Source organism: Myxocyprinus asiaticus, chromosome 37, assembly GCF_019703515.2.
Source record: "Myxocyprinus asiaticus isolate MX2 ecotype Aquarium Trade chromosome 37, UBuf_Myxa_2, whole genome shotgun sequence".
Lineage (NCBI taxonomy): Eukaryota > Metazoa > Chordata > Actinopteri > Cypriniformes > Catostomidae > Myxocyprinus > Myxocyprinus asiaticus.
The window spans coordinates 28,403,003-28,418,321 of NC_059380.1; the positions used below are offsets into that span (position 1 = coordinate 28,403,003).

The 15,319-nt window shown below is 42.1% G+C and overlaps 1 protein-coding gene across 1 annotated transcript in view; it reads right to left on the reverse strand.

The window, feature by feature from the left end:
• The window catches only part of lrp1aa (low density lipoprotein receptor-related protein 1Aa), a 396,987-nt gene that overhangs the window by 15,543 nt on the left and 366,125 nt on the right, over window positions 1–15,319 (reverse strand). Inside the window, exons 76-83 of the mRNA XM_051676564.1 lie at window positions 14,626–14,897; window positions 10,974–11,152; window positions 9,254–9,360; window positions 9,023–9,142; window positions 7,215–7,391; window positions 6,951–7,091; window positions 1,739–1,909; window positions 1,110–1,271 (exon numbers count right to left, since the gene is read on the reverse strand). Of these exons, the coding sequence (XP_051532524.1) occupies window positions 1,110–1,271; window positions 1,739–1,909; window positions 6,951–7,091; window positions 7,215–7,391; window positions 9,023–9,142; window positions 9,254–9,360; window positions 10,974–11,152; window positions 14,626–14,897 (1,329 nt within the window). The remainder of the gene's footprint in view (window positions 1–1,109; window positions 1,272–1,738; window positions 1,910–6,950; window positions 7,092–7,214; window positions 7,392–9,022; window positions 9,143–9,253; window positions 9,361–10,973; window positions 11,153–14,625; window positions 14,898–15,319) is intronic.

Here is a 15,319-nt window from a genome sequence, read left to right on the forward strand (position 1 = left end):
TATAGTTACTGTAGTGAAACCATGCATAATTTTTGTAAGGGTAAGCAAAACAGAAGTCTAATAATTTTCTGTTTAGGCTCACAAATGTAAAAAAAAAAAAAAAAAAAAAAAAAATTACTTGAATTATGACTAAAAAATAATATTTTAAATTACCCATTTTATCCCAAGAAATTGCACACACACACACACACACACACACACAAAAAACCACTTAATAGAAGTATCGGTAACGACGATATTGGACTTGAATTTACTGGAATCGGATCAAAAAGAAAATAAGTGGTATCGCCCATCCCTACTAAGAGCGCACCTGACACTGTTACATGCTGTGTGCAGTTCCGCTGCGGTGCCTAACAAAAGTTTCAACAAGGCAGGGGAAAAGAATTTGCGTACATTGGTTCTTGCGTGTATTGATAGTGTGGTGTGATGGACCGACCGAAATATTAGTGTTAATTAATCGTTTCCCTCATTTGAAATTGGTGCGCGCGAGACATCTTTGTTTACATAAGCTCATCGAGAACGCACCTAACACGATTACATGCTTTGTGCCATTTGCACTAAGGTGCATGCCCAAAGTTTAAACAAGAAAGGAGAAAAGACAGAGGTGAAGAATTTGCGCACATTGGTTCTTTTTTGCTGAATGTGTGAAAGTGATTTGAGAACAGGTCAGTCTTCCGCGCCCCCCTTACAATACCTTCGCTCCCCCCACACTTTGAGAACCACTGCAGTACATTTTAAAAGTTTGATTTCAGTCAGACTAATAGAATGAGTCTTTTTAAAATGCCATGTAAAAGCTTTAGTCTGACTAAAATCTTTCCAGTTTGATTTCTGCAAAGTCAGACTAACAGACCTACATAATGTGATTGTAGTTCGGTTTCGCTCATACACATTAACAGGACCAAAACTGGCCTCAGCATTTTGCTCGTGCTCTGAAAGACAGAAGTAGCCGGCAATGTGTATTTAACATTTCCTCAGCTGACGACCTTCATTCAAATTTTTGATTATGCATTGTGCTATCTATACTTGGACAGACCAATGAAGACTGTAGCTCGATTATGCAAAAACCCACTGTAGCTCAGTTAAAATCCTACTGATTGACTTGTACTTACGGTACTGGCACTGGTCACCAAGGATGTCTGCAGGGCAGGTGCAGGTGGGCTGGTTCCCGCGATTAACAGTGCAGTTTCCTCCATTCTTACAGTAGCTCTGACATGTGCGCTGGTTACAGTTGGGTCCTGTGAAGCCTGCCAGACAACGGCAAGTCGGAGCTCCTGAAAAAATATGACAAAAATGTTTTTTTAAACTACAAAAGATTATATGAATTATATGAATACACTTTATATTTAAGGGCTATCTCTTGTGTATGTAAACCACTTTGAAATTTGAATTTGAGTTGCAAGGTTTGAGCTGTTAAACTATTTATTATTATTTTTTTTTTTTACAATTACATTAAAGAACAAATAAAACAATGTATGATACTCAGCAGTGTTTTATTTTATATAACAATTTATTCTATTGTTAAATACAGGTACATAAACAATTTTGAAAGATGTGTTCATGAGGATGTACAAAGTTTCAATGCTGTTATGGGTGTTGCAAGTTTTGCATTTTACAAAAATCATCATGACACATTTTTGCTTTGTCTGGGAATCAGTGAGAGTTTGTGAGGGTGTGTTTATGCTTGTTTGTGCAGTGTACTTTGTCATACATGTGAGAAAATGTGTTTGTAGTGTTGTACCTGTGGGTGATGCTGTACAGGTCCCACCGTTCTGGCAGTAATCTCTACACTGGTTAATCTCACATTTGTCTCCTCCATAGTTGGGCTGACAGCGACACTTGGGCTGTTTCCTGGCGTTCAGCACACAAGTGCCACCGTTCAGACACGGCAGGTTACACGGGCCACTTGGAGCTGAGCAAAGAGAAACCAGCAGAGATGAAAAGAGGAAAGACTGCATGAAGGACAAGTTGCTGGGTATTATTAAATTGACCCTTTGTTCAGTCCCACTTTGACAAACAGGGGGCCCAGCAGAACCCCTGACTCTTTTCCTGCATGATTTTGTGATAAATGACCACTACGCACTGGTAAGCTAAAATGCAAACTTCTCTTCCTTGATAATAAAAGATGATCTATGGTGTGGGACCCCCCCCTTAAGAAGTTCAGTTGTTCCCCCTTAAGAAGTTCAGTTGTTTATCCCAACATTTTTTTAGCACTAAATAAGGTTCTCATTTGTACAGCGCGTCATAATTCGCATACTTCCTCGCGATAGGTGTGTAATAAACCAGGCTAGACTGGATCATGCGGAGCACTAAACAGTGCAGCGCAGACCACAAAACTTTTGGGAGCAAGCACTTTGGAGAATGTCAAATATCTCATAAGGCCAGACAGCCATGATATTCTAAACAGCGCTGACGAGGAAAAGACTGGAAAACATAATGTGTGCCATTACTGTAACATCACCAACTGTAGTAACTGGTATGATTTGACAGAAATGCTATAGATTCATATTAAAACTATAAAATGGGAAGGAGAAGTCTACTAAACTTCCGTTTTTATTATAACAAAGGCAGTTTTATTTATAGATTTTAAATGCGTTTTGGCTACTGTTTTTTTCCATAACAAAATGGTAGTTTTAAAGAAACCGTCATGGTTACTTGCGTAACCTCCGTTCCCTGATGGAGGGAACGAGATGTTGTGTCGATGTAGTGACACTAGGGATCACTCTTGGGAGCCCGAGACACCTCTGGTCTTTGATAAAAGGCCAATGAAAATTGGCAAGTGGTATTTGCATGCCACTCCCCCGGACATATGGGTATAAAAGGAGCTGGCGTGCAACCACTCATTCAGGTTTTATGCTGAGGAGCCGAGACAAGGTCCGGCCATTTCAGCGGGTAGTTCAGCGTTGTGGCAGGAGGGACACAACGTCTCATTCCCTCCATCAGGGAATGGAGGTTACACAAGTAACCATGACATTCCCTATCTGTCACTCACTCGACGTTGTGTCGATGTAGTGACACTAGGGGTCCCTATACAAAACGTCGCAACTGGCTGAACTGTGTTACGTGAACTGGCGGTGTGTGACGGGCAGACAACTGTGTGCCTCGTAGCCAGCGCACCAGGCCGACGCGTAACCTCCCCCAACATAGTTATGAGTGTCGAACGGGCTTTTGGGGACAAGTCGACTACCCAAAAGATAGAGACAGGCTAGCCAGTTGTGGCCTCTTTTCCCCTTCTTTTTTTCCACTCCTTAAAAAAAGGGGGAATATCTGACTGGGCCGACCAGGTATAGTTGGGGGGTGTCCCTCCCAAGACACCGCGGAGACCACACCTCACCCGGGGGGGGGGGGGGGGGTATTTAAGTGGAAAATACATCACATGGTCTTGCCGACCATGTGGAGAAATCTCATGGTAGACCCTACCCAACGGGGGAGGAGTTACTACAAACATGGAGACTGTGGCAGAGGGGCCCAAGGATGACGCAGTTTGCCAACAGGGAAACGAATTAGTGGAAGATATACATCGCATGGGGTTACCTTACAGGGAACCGCCACATGAGGAACACCTACCCCAGAACAGGGCTCTTAATTAGCACGTGTACTGGGCCGGCAGCAAGTATCTCCGAAAACTCGACTGCCACAGGGCTTGGAGGAAGTCAACCAGGGAACATAGTTTGTGAACACTACTGGGAATTAATGGCACATATCTTCAGCTCAGAGGAGGTGAAAAGCGCTATGTGCAAGCGATACACCCGGCCGGCTATCTCGGGCTTATCCACTTGTATTGCGTGCCACTACCCGGGATGAAACCGGTTCCACCCGGAGGTTGTAGAACCTCGCAAAGGTGTTGGGTGTTGCCCAGCCCGCTGCTCGGCAAATATCTGTTAGAGAGGCACCCCTGGCCAGGGCCCAGGAGGCCGCTACACCCCTGGTAGAATGGGCTCGTAGCCCTACCGGGGGCGGCACGTCCTGGGCGTGATATGCCATAGCTATGGCGTCAATGAGCCAGTGGGCGATCCTCTGCTTGGAGACATCGCTTCCTTTCCACTGTGCACCAAAGCAGACAAAGAGCTGCTCAGAGATCCTAAAGCTCTGCATGCGATCCAAATAGATGTGTAAAGCAGGCACCGGACACAGCAATGACAGGGCTCCTGGGGAAGCGCTAGCAGGTTCACCACCTGGTCCTTAAAAGGGGTCATGGGAACCTTGGGCACATAGCCCGGTTGGGGTCTCAAGATCACGTGAGAGTAGCCCGGACCGAACTCCAGGCACGTTTCGCTACAGAGAACGCTTGCAGGTCTCCTATCCTCTTGATGGAAGTGAGCGTAATCAGGAGGGCAGTCTTCAAGGAGAGTGCCTTAAGCTCAGCTGACTGCAAAGGCTCAAAGGGGGCTCTCTGTAGACCCTGAAGTACTACAGAGAGGTCCCATGTGGGAACGAGGCGCGGTTTGGAGGGGTTCAGCCTCCTGGCACCTCTCAGGAACCTGATGATCAGGTCGTGCTTCCCTAAGGACTTACCGTCCACTGTGTCGTGGTGTGCTGCTATAGCAGCAACGTACACCTTCAAGGTGGAAGGGGACAGCCACCCCCGTTTGGGGGGCTGTTGCGAGAAGCGTGAGGTCCGAGAACCATGTCTGGGTGGGCCAGTAGGGTGCTTCCAGGATGACCTGCACCTCGTCCTCCCTGACCTTGCACAGAGTCTGTGCAAATAGGCTCACTGGGAGAAACGCATATTTGCACATGCCGGGGGCCAGCTGTGTGCCAGCACGTCTATGCCGAGAGGTGCCTCGGTCAGGGCGTACCAGAGCGGATAGTGGGAGGATTCTTGGGAGGTGAACAGGTCTACCTGTGCCTGTCCGAATCGACTCCAGATCAGCTGGACCACCTGAGGGTGGAGTCTCCACTCTCCCCTGAGGGTAACCTGCCTTGACAGCGCATCCGCTGCAGTGTTGAGGTCGCCCAGGATGTGAGTGGCTCGCAGTGACTTGAGGTGAGACGGCGGGCGAGTTGTGACGGGAGCACAGATCACCTTGGCGGTTGACATATGCTACCATTGCCATGTTGTCTGTCCGAACTAACACGTGCTTGCCCTGGATCAATGGCCGGAACCTTCGCAGGGCGAGCAAAATTGCCAGCAACTCGAGGCAGTTGATGTGCCAATGCAGCCACGGGCCTGTCCATAAGCTGGCAGCTGCGTGCCTGTTGCAAACAGTGCCCCAGCCTGTTTTGGAGGTGTCTGTCATGACCACGACGCGCCTGGAGACCTGCTCTAGGGGAACGCCTGCCCATAGAAACAAGAGGTCGGTCCAAGGGCTGAAGAGACAGTGACAGACTGGCGTGATGACCATGCGATGTGTCCCATGGCGCCATGCCCATCTCGGGACTCAAGTCTGAAGCCAGTGCTGAAGCGGTCTCATATGCATCAACCCGAGCAGGGTGGCAACCGCTGAGGATGCCATATGCCCCAGGAGCCTCTGAAAGAGTTTCAGTGTAACCGCTGTTTTCTGTTTGAACGCATTCAAACAGGTCAGTACCGACTGTGCGCGCTCGTTCGTGAGGCACGCTTTCAATGAGACTGTCCAACTCCAAACCGAGAAAAGATATGCTCTGAACCGGAAAATTTACTCTCTTTTTTTCTGCCGAAGTGCCCAGAGGCGTTCTCTGCAGTGCACCAATGTAGAGGAGGGTGAAGCTGCTGAAATGTGCCGTCAGATCCAGCAGAGGTGAATGAACAGTCAGCTCAGTAGACATCGACTGTTTGGCTCCGAAGAGAAAATCTGAATGAGTGGTTGCACGCCAGCTCCTTTTATACCCGTACGTCTGGGGGAGTGGCATGCAAATACCACTCGCCAGTTTTCACTGGCCTTTTATCAAAGACCAGAGGTGTCTCGGGCTCCCAAGAGTGACCCCTAGTGTCACTACATCGACACAACGTCAAGTGAGTGACAGATAGGGAATATAGTAACCACCATTGACCTACTTAGTGACGAGCCATCCATGGTCTAACCTGTGGTAATTACAAAGAAAAAATGTAAAATCAAAGGCTGTAAAGCCTGAACCTCTATGAATAATGGACCAAGCTATCAGTTTTCCACTTGTATATAAACTGTTCTATTTCCATGCTTTTTGATTGTAAGACTACTTAAATTAACATTTAAAACATAAAAATCCAACATTTCTATTAAGTGACACCATTCACATCTCATGAAAATGAGGTGACTGTTGCAACATTTTTGCAAAATTACATTCCGTGGTTCATTGCATGTGATGCAGAAGTTCCTAGGTGAAATGTCCACTGAGGGGCGCTAAAAGGTAGTTAAATGTTCTCCCAAAAAGATTAGATTTTTAAAATGCTTTGTGGAGTTATAGGATGCTTTCACACTTGGAATTATTGCGTGGTCCGAACCCACATTCGTTTCCTGTACCCGCTGATATCTGTTCATATCATATTATTGCGGTCTGAACTGCGGTTCAATTGCATCATCAATATGAGGACAATTGCGATCATTCTCCCCCAGCTGTCCCTCATCGCTTGGCCACGCCCCCAATTTTTCATTTGTGCTACATTTCAGGATTTTCCTGATCCTCAGATCATGCTGAAAAACAAAACAAATCCAAATCTCCTACAAACTTTTGACAATGGAGTGTCACAACCCCCCACACCACTTGTTTCACCTCAAACGAAGATCTAAACAGTTGGGTTAGTAGAGGCAAATACAGAAGTAATGTGTGATTGCAGACAATGTGAGACTATCTGGATGTTTGAAACGTACTGTCTCTATGATGACATTTTAAAGCGTCTGACTTCGGTGTAGTTTTGTGACCCGGGTTCAAATCTGCCTAGCGGTTTAGATCAGCAGGTGCACAGTTGCGGCGGGCACCGCAGCGGCACTAAGTCAATTCTGGTACCATCTTTAGCTAAGTAAATGTGTGTGTGTGCGTGCGTGTGTACTCACAAATGGGTGACAGTGTAGGGGTGGGCACCTCCACACATGTGCCGTTGTCTAACATTCGACCGTTTGGACATGTGCACACTGGACCGCTGGGACTAAGCAAACACAACCACTCGCACTTTTTCCTGTCACATGGGTTTGTCACTGTGATACACAAAAACAAAGACACATTTATGTAAAAGTGCCAAATCTGACTTGAAATTAAACGTGTTTTGTTTTGCTATTCTATTATAATCTAAAAAGCAGAGATAGTGGTTGTATACTTACTCTCTGGCTGTTTGTAAGGGTGGTACAGGACTAAATCTGTGGCATGGTTCATGCCAGTGGTCAGATGCTCCACTGAACTCTTGCCAAACTTATTGACACGGAAGACAAAATTGTTCTGGTAGGTCACACCATAAATGAAGTCCTCAAAGATGTCAATACTGAAGGGGTGGTGCAGATCTGTGTGTGTAGGGAGAGAAAACAAAACTTTACGAACTGAGGTGGCATCATCTCTGCCACGACAAGAGGCAAACCGTCTTATCTTCATACTGTCTCTGGTACAATTCATAATCCAGCTGCATTCATTAGTTTAGCAAGTGAAAGTGCATATAAGCTCTGCTCCAAACCCTTGTGAGCTGCCTTGCTGTCTTGGAACACTGAATTGGAACCTCATAAGAAAAGGTGACTTATTTAATCAGCAGTAATACAAATAACCAACCTGGTCTCACAGAATCATATTACTACACCTACATTTTTGCAAAATAATTTGTATGTGGCTCGTTTTACTTATGCTGAAGAGCATGCGAGTCGACACATGAGCCAAAAGTGTCATAGAAGCACTACAAAATGGCTTGGTTGCTTCAGCAATAGTGGTTTTATCTCACATTTTCTCTTGTGACACTATAGGTTAGGTTTAGGGCAGGGAGTAGGCATTTAACAATACACAAATTTCACTATACGATACGATGCACAGCCTCATGAATAAAGGTAGACCGATATATCGGTTTTACCGATTAATCAGTACCGATAGTTGCTTTTTGGAACTATCGTTATTGGCAAAAATCTATACCGATTGTTCACAATAGTTTTTTACAATAATATTGTGATTTCAAAATAAGAGTCCCGGGTGTATTTTGGTCTTATTTATACTTAAAAGTCCTGCGTTATGCACCAAATCTTCATTTTTTCTAGTTATTATTGGGATTTTGGTTGAACAATAAATGACATCTGGGATTTTATTAATTTTTGACTCTTTGTCTGTGCCCATCATAGTAAAAAAAGAATAAGAACATTTTTGACAGTCTATAAATCGATTTTTAAAAACGATTGGTCGATTAATCGGTTATCGGTCCATTTGTGGTTTAACTCCTTAATAATTGTCTCTCAGCTCATCCAATAAAAATGTATGCTACAATCTTCGTTCAAATGACCTGTTATATTTTAATGTTCCTTGGGTCCGTACAGAGCTTGGTAAAAAAAATGTAAGTATAATGCTCCTGCTGCTTGGGATAATTTACAAAACATTTTAAGTTGTCTGTGCTCCCATAATTAAAGGTACTTTTAAGAGATATGGTTTTTTATCCTCTTGTGAACTGTTGTTGTGATTCCTGATTTTTTCTATATTGTACTGTTGTTGTTGTTGTTGTTATTGTAAATTGTTCTTTATGTTACTTGTTGCTGCCCTCTTGGCTAGGTCACTCTTGTAAAAGAGATTTTAATCTCAATGAGATTTATACCTGGTTAAATAAAGGAAAGAAAAGAACCATGTAATATCAATTTGCAAAAATGTTGCCAGCCATATCATTTTAATACTGCAAATACCTGCGTGTACAGCGTATAGGAGACTGTAAAAAAAGATTAGGAGACTTGAAAAAAGTCTCTTTTGCCTTCTTTGTGAAGAACACAAACAATGATGCCTTAGAATTTGGTGAAAATTGGTTATCTGGTTTTAATTAAATTGCCCACAGCATCTTTTAAAATAGCCTTTGGGAGCATGTCAATAATGTTTTAAAAGGCTGCCAGTGGAGGCAGCTGACTAGTTTATGGAAGTGAGATTTAAACTGTTGTATTGACAAAGTGAATGACTCAACTGTTCTTTATGCTTGATACTGCTATGACCGGATCTGTTCCATTCAGTCTGACACTCCCAATAACTGAGAGTTTAGCATCCGCCCAGTACAGACGCTCATTGAAGTAATCCACAGCCAGACCTGAAGAAGAGAGGTAACGGAACTGATGTTATGGCGGCTTGAATATGTGTGTGTGTGGTATTTCATTAAACCTTGGGTAATGCCCCATGATATGTGTTTGTTGTGTCTAACCTGTGGGCCACTGGATGTTTTCATGCACCAGGGTCTCTCTCATGGTTCCGTCCATAGCTGCTGTTTCAATCTTAGGGTGATTTCCCCAGTCGGCCCAGTACATAGTGCTGCAAGAACCATATCAGATATTCACATTGTTTCAGTACAAAGACAAATATTGATTTCAAGAGCATCTACTGATTTCATTAAAAGGTGCTGTAAGCATTTAGCTATTCTGGAACTTCAACCAGATTAGGCCACTGAATTATACCAGGCTCTTCTTTCCAAAACCTGCCTTACAAAGATACTGTTGTACCATTAAGACCCTATAATGATGTGCTACTCTAGCAGGAAACAGTAGCACATCATTATAGTGTTGTCAAAAGCAACAGTGGCAAAATAGCATTCTCATACAACAAACTTAGAACTGACAAATGTAACAAATGCTTTGAAGCTGAATATGGTGTTAAACTTGAATGATCCTGCTTCCCAAACACTGTATATGCACGTGCAAAATAACAGGAGGAAGTCGTTAAAATTATTCTGAGTGGGTAAACAAAGAATCTAACTAAAAGTTTCACATTTTAGTTTCCTGTTTACAAAGACTAACGCTGTCAGAGAGACAGGATTAATATTTCATGACCTAACTCAGTGATATCTGTCAGGCAATAGAGAGTTGTTTTTTTTGTACCGTTCCTTTAAAAAATGGCTTACTGCACCTTTAAACATCAACAATGATTTTGAATGGATAGAGATTATAGACACATGACTAGCTTTTCACATTTTCTGAAGAAGAAGTGAGTGGTCCTTGCCTTTGCAAGATTGGCCACCACAATGATTAGTCGTCGGTGATGGTTATGTAAAGCATGTTGCTTTACGATTGCTAGGGTGATCCTAGATCGTCTCTAGGGAATTTTGGGGTTGCTAAAGTGTTCAGGGTGATTGCTAGCATGTTGAAAAGCTCAGAGCAGAATTCCTGAGGTCTCGTCTCGTAATTACAGTATTTCTGCCATGACGTGATGCACCATAATTGTGTTGCTATGTGGTTACTAGGGTGTTCTGGGGTTTTTTAGTGTGTTGTCTATGCAGTTGCTAGGGTGTTCTGGGTGGTTTTTAGATACCTAGTTACTAGGTAGTTGCTTACTGTTACAAGTCACATCTATGAGTCAAGTCATCTTTATTGGTATAGCGCTTTTCACAAAACACGTTGTTTCAAAGCAGCTTTACAGAAAATAATGTTATAATGAAAAACATAATTGAAAGTCATATATTAAAATGTGTTGTCTTTAGGCCCCCAGCGAGCATGCCGAAAGTTTGTTAATTTGGTGGAAAGACAAACTCTATAAGGTGTTAGTTTGTGGATAAAAAACAACCTTGGCAGAAACCAGACTCAGCTGGAGGAGCCAGTTCCCCTCTGGCTATACAGCATCAATGTGATATTCTGGTCTCTAGATATGGCTCGGTTTCTCCTTTAGTGTAAGTCTGTTTTCTTTTATTGTCTGCTAGGTGAAAATTGTCAAATTCCAAACACTTTTAAAAGTAATACCACACCTCTCCTTAACAAGCTGCATGAGGTATCATTCATGTCTATAGCACTACCACTGTGGGATAAGTTACTTGCTAAAGTTTATTCTTGGGGTTCGAGATTTGTTCAAATCACTAACCCTAAATACGAGCAGTAATAATAATGATGCTTGCCTTAGCAAACAACATTAATAAATGTTACAATATTTTTTCTCACCCTCTCTGAGGGTCCACCACGATGGCGTATGGCTCGTCAATCATGCCTGAGATGAGGGTCTTGCGATTGCGTCCATTCATCTGTGCCACCTCAATGACATCACGACCCGAGTCTGTCCAGTAGATGTTGTTGGCCACCCAGTCCACAGCTATCCCACGAGGCATTTTCAAACCAGGGATCTACAACCAATCAAACTTAATTTATTCCTTGTGTTACATTTATTGTTACTTAGTTTACTCTGCACTGTTATTTTATTATATTGTGCAGTATTTTATTTGAGCATTACTGTTACTTGTTAATATTACTCACTTCATTTGCTCTATTGTTTTACTTTGTTTGTTAATATTACTAGCTTCATTTCACTAGTGTTATTTTAATCATAAAATATTACTTTCTTCATTTCACAAGCTATTTTACTTTATAATTAGCTATTTTGCACTATTCTCACTATATCCAGCTAAGTTGGAAATGCTTCAGCAATCCATCTATACAGTTTTTTGTGTCAGCCCTTATTGATTGATAAATGTAAGTTGATTATGATGTAAGTATACAGTGGCCCCAAAACCTATTTGGACGCTTAAGCTGAACTTAAAAATGCATGAACTCCTTTGCATTTGAGAACAAAACATCAAACCAATTTGCATTTATTGTAAAGACAGGCAACATAAGCACACTTTTCAAACAGAAAATTTGAGTCTTGTAATATTTTAAATGACAAAACAACAGATAAATGGTTTAAAATTAAGACAAAAAGTATTTGGGCACTTGATAATGGCTAAATTAAAGATTACAAGTTCAAGTGTTTTAGTTTTTAGTTTGCAATCCTTTCATTCGCAGAATGTCTTGACAATGTCTGGGCATAGAATCAACAAGTTTCTGTAAAAGTTCCTCCAGGTTTCAATTCATCCAAACAAGAACATCGACGATCTGACATTTTCTTCATAGGTGCTCTCGCCAGGTAAGCAAAAAACTAAATCTTACATCTCCACAATTGGGTATATTGCAAAAAATTTCAAAGATGGTTGACTTGTGAATAAGAACAGAAAGCTCACAGGCAGACCCAGAATTACAACCAGCAGATTGGACAGGATAATTATGAGTAAAATCAAAAGAAACCGAAAAGAAACAGCTGCAAGGATTGCCTCACACATCAATGAGAATTACCAGAAACTTAGTTCGCAGACCTTTCAAAATAGGATCAATGTGTATGGGTACAGAGGAAGAGTAATGCTGTGAAAACCATTCATTAGCTTAAAGAATAAGAAAGCCAGGATAAAATTGGCAATAGAACATGCACAGAAATACAGCATCTTTTAGAGAATGGTTTTATCATCAGATTTGTCCTAATTGAACCTTAAAGGATCTGATGGCAGTGTATTTGTGTGGAAAAAGGCAGGGGAAGAATTCCAGCCACACTGCACAGAGGTGGAAACGTCAGAGTCTTGGGCTGTTTCTCTTACAGTGCTCTCAGCGAGCTTGTGTTTATTGATGGAATCATGAACTCTGAAGTGTACAGAGACATTCTGGATGCAATCTTGCAGAAATCAGTGAAGAAACTGAAATTATTTAAGACCAGAAGTGGCTCTTTCAAAAGGATAATGATCCAAAGCATACCAGCCGCCTATTGAAAGAATACTTTTCAAAAAAGAAAATTAAGGTCCTAGAATGGCCCTCCCTGACCTAAACCCTATAGAGCACCTACAGTTGAAGTCAGAAGTTTACATACACTTAGGCTGAAGTCACTAAAACTAATTTTTTAACCACTCCACAGATTTCATATTAGCAAACTATAGTTTTGGCAAGTCGTTTAGGACATCTACTTTGTGCATGACACAAGTAATTTTTCCAACAATTGTTTACAGACAGATTGTTTCACTTTTAATTGAATATATCACAATTTCAGTGGGTCAGAAGTTTACATACATTAAGTTAACTGTGCCTTTAAGCAGCTTGGAAAATTATGTCAAGCCTTTAGGCAATTAGCCAATTAGCTTCTGATAAGCTAATTGGCTAAGTCAACTGGAGGTGAATCTGTGGAAGTATTTTAAGGCCTACCTTCAAACTCAGTGCCTCTTTGCTTGACATCATGGGAAAATCAAAAGAAATAACTCAGAAAAAAGAAAAACATTGTGGACATCCACAAGTCTGGTTCATCCTTGGGAGCAATTTCCAAACACCTGAAGGAACCACGTTCATTTGTGCAAACAATAGTGCGCAATTATAAAAAAAATGAGACAACACAGCCATCATACCACTCAGGAAGGAGACACATTCGGTCTTCTAGAGATGAACATAGTTTGGTGTGAAAAGTGCTAATCAATCCCAGAACAACAGCAAAGGACCTTGTGAAGATGCAGGAGGAAACAGGTAGACAAGTAACTATATTCACAGTAAAATGAGTCCTATATGGACATAACCTGAAAGCCACTGCTCCAAAACCACCATAAAAAAGCCAGATTACAGTTTGCAAGTGCACAAGAGGACAAAGATCTTACTTTTCGGAGAAATGTCCTCTGGTCTGATGAAACAAAAATTTAACTGTTTGGCCATAATGACCATTGTTATGTTTGGAGGAAAAAGGGAGAGGTTGCAAGCCAAAGAACACCAACCCAACCGTGAAGCATAGGGGTGGCAGCATCATGTTGTGGGGCTGCTTTGCTGCAGGAGGGACTGGTGCATGTCACAAAATAGATGGCATCATGAGGAAGGAAAATTATGTGGATATATTGAAGTAAGATCTCAAGACATCAGCCAGGAAGTTGGGTCTTCCAAATGGACAATGACCCCAAGCATACCGTCAATGTTGTGGCAAAATAGCTTAAGGTCAACAAAGTCAAGGTATTGGAGTGGCCATCACAAAGCCCTGACCTTAATCCGATAGAAAATTTGTGGGCAGAACTGAAAAAGCATGTGCGAGCAAGGTGGCCTACAAACCTGACACTGAAAATTCCAGCAACTTATTTTGAGAAGCTTGTGGAAAGCTACCCAAAACGTTTGACCCAAGTTAAACAATTTAAAGGCAATGCTACCAAATACTAACAAAGTGTATGTACACTTCTGAACCACTGGGAATGTGATGAAAGAAATAAAAGCTGAAATAAATAATTCTGACATTTCACATACTTAAAATAAAGTAGGGATCCTAACTGACCTTAGACAGGGAATGTTTTCTATGATTAAATGTCAGCAATTGTAAAACACTGATTTTAAATGTATTTGGCTAAGGTGTATGTAAACTTCTGACTTCAACTGTATGGGATGTAATGGAGAAGAAAATGTCAGATCGTCGATGTTCTAGTGTGGATGAACTGAAAGCTTTGGTGCTAAAACCTGGTGGAAACTTTCACCACAGCTTTTACAGAAACTTGTTGATTCTATGCCCAGACATTGTCAAGAAGTTCAGCGAACGAAAGGATTGCAAACTAAAAACTAAAATACTTGAACTTGTAATCTTTAATGAAGCCATTATCAAGTGCCCAAATATTTTTTTTTTGTCTTAATTGGTTCTTTAAACCATATATCTGTTGTTTTATCATTTTTAAGTTCAGCTTAAGCATCCAAATACTTTTTGGGACCACAGTATATCATTATTGACATGGTACTGAGGCTGATAATTGCTAAGTACACTGGTTCTAGATTGTGAAGCTCTGACCTCTAGATCAGTAACTCTGGAATCAGTTTGTCGGCGGTTGCGGTTGGAGTTCGGTGAGGCTGGTCCAGGTGTAGGCTGCTCAAATGATGAGATTCTGCCTGTGTGCCAGTTGGTCCAGAAGATGCGTTTAGATTTGATGTGCAGGTCCATGGCATCGATTCGAACATTGGTGTCTCCCTGGAATGCCTGTTCATAGATCCAGTTTTGCATCCCAGGATACAGACTGCGAATTTCATTATCATCAGCGACGTAAAGAGCTTGTTTTTCACTGCCTAGAATGACACACAGGAGGCGTTACAGGACAGTGAGAGAAAGAATATATAATATCACAATCATGAGACAAGCAATAGATTTGAGTCAGAATAGACACCATTTTTAATTTGCCGTGAATTAAAGGGATGTCAAAGTCACATCAGCTAACCACTGGGGTGCCTCAGGGTTCAGTGCTTGGACCCCTCCTCTTCTTGATATACACAACATCACTCAGTCTATTCCTAAAGGCACATAGCCTCTGTTATGCAGATGATATCCAGCTCTGCCTTTCCAGCCCAAAGACACTACCATCTCAGCATGTAATGTATCTCTGCCTGCCTTTCAGAGATCTCGGCCTGGTTGTAGGAACGCCAACTTCAGCGTTGCTAAGACAGAACTCCTTGTGATCCCAGCCAAACCATCTGTTGACCACAACCTTACT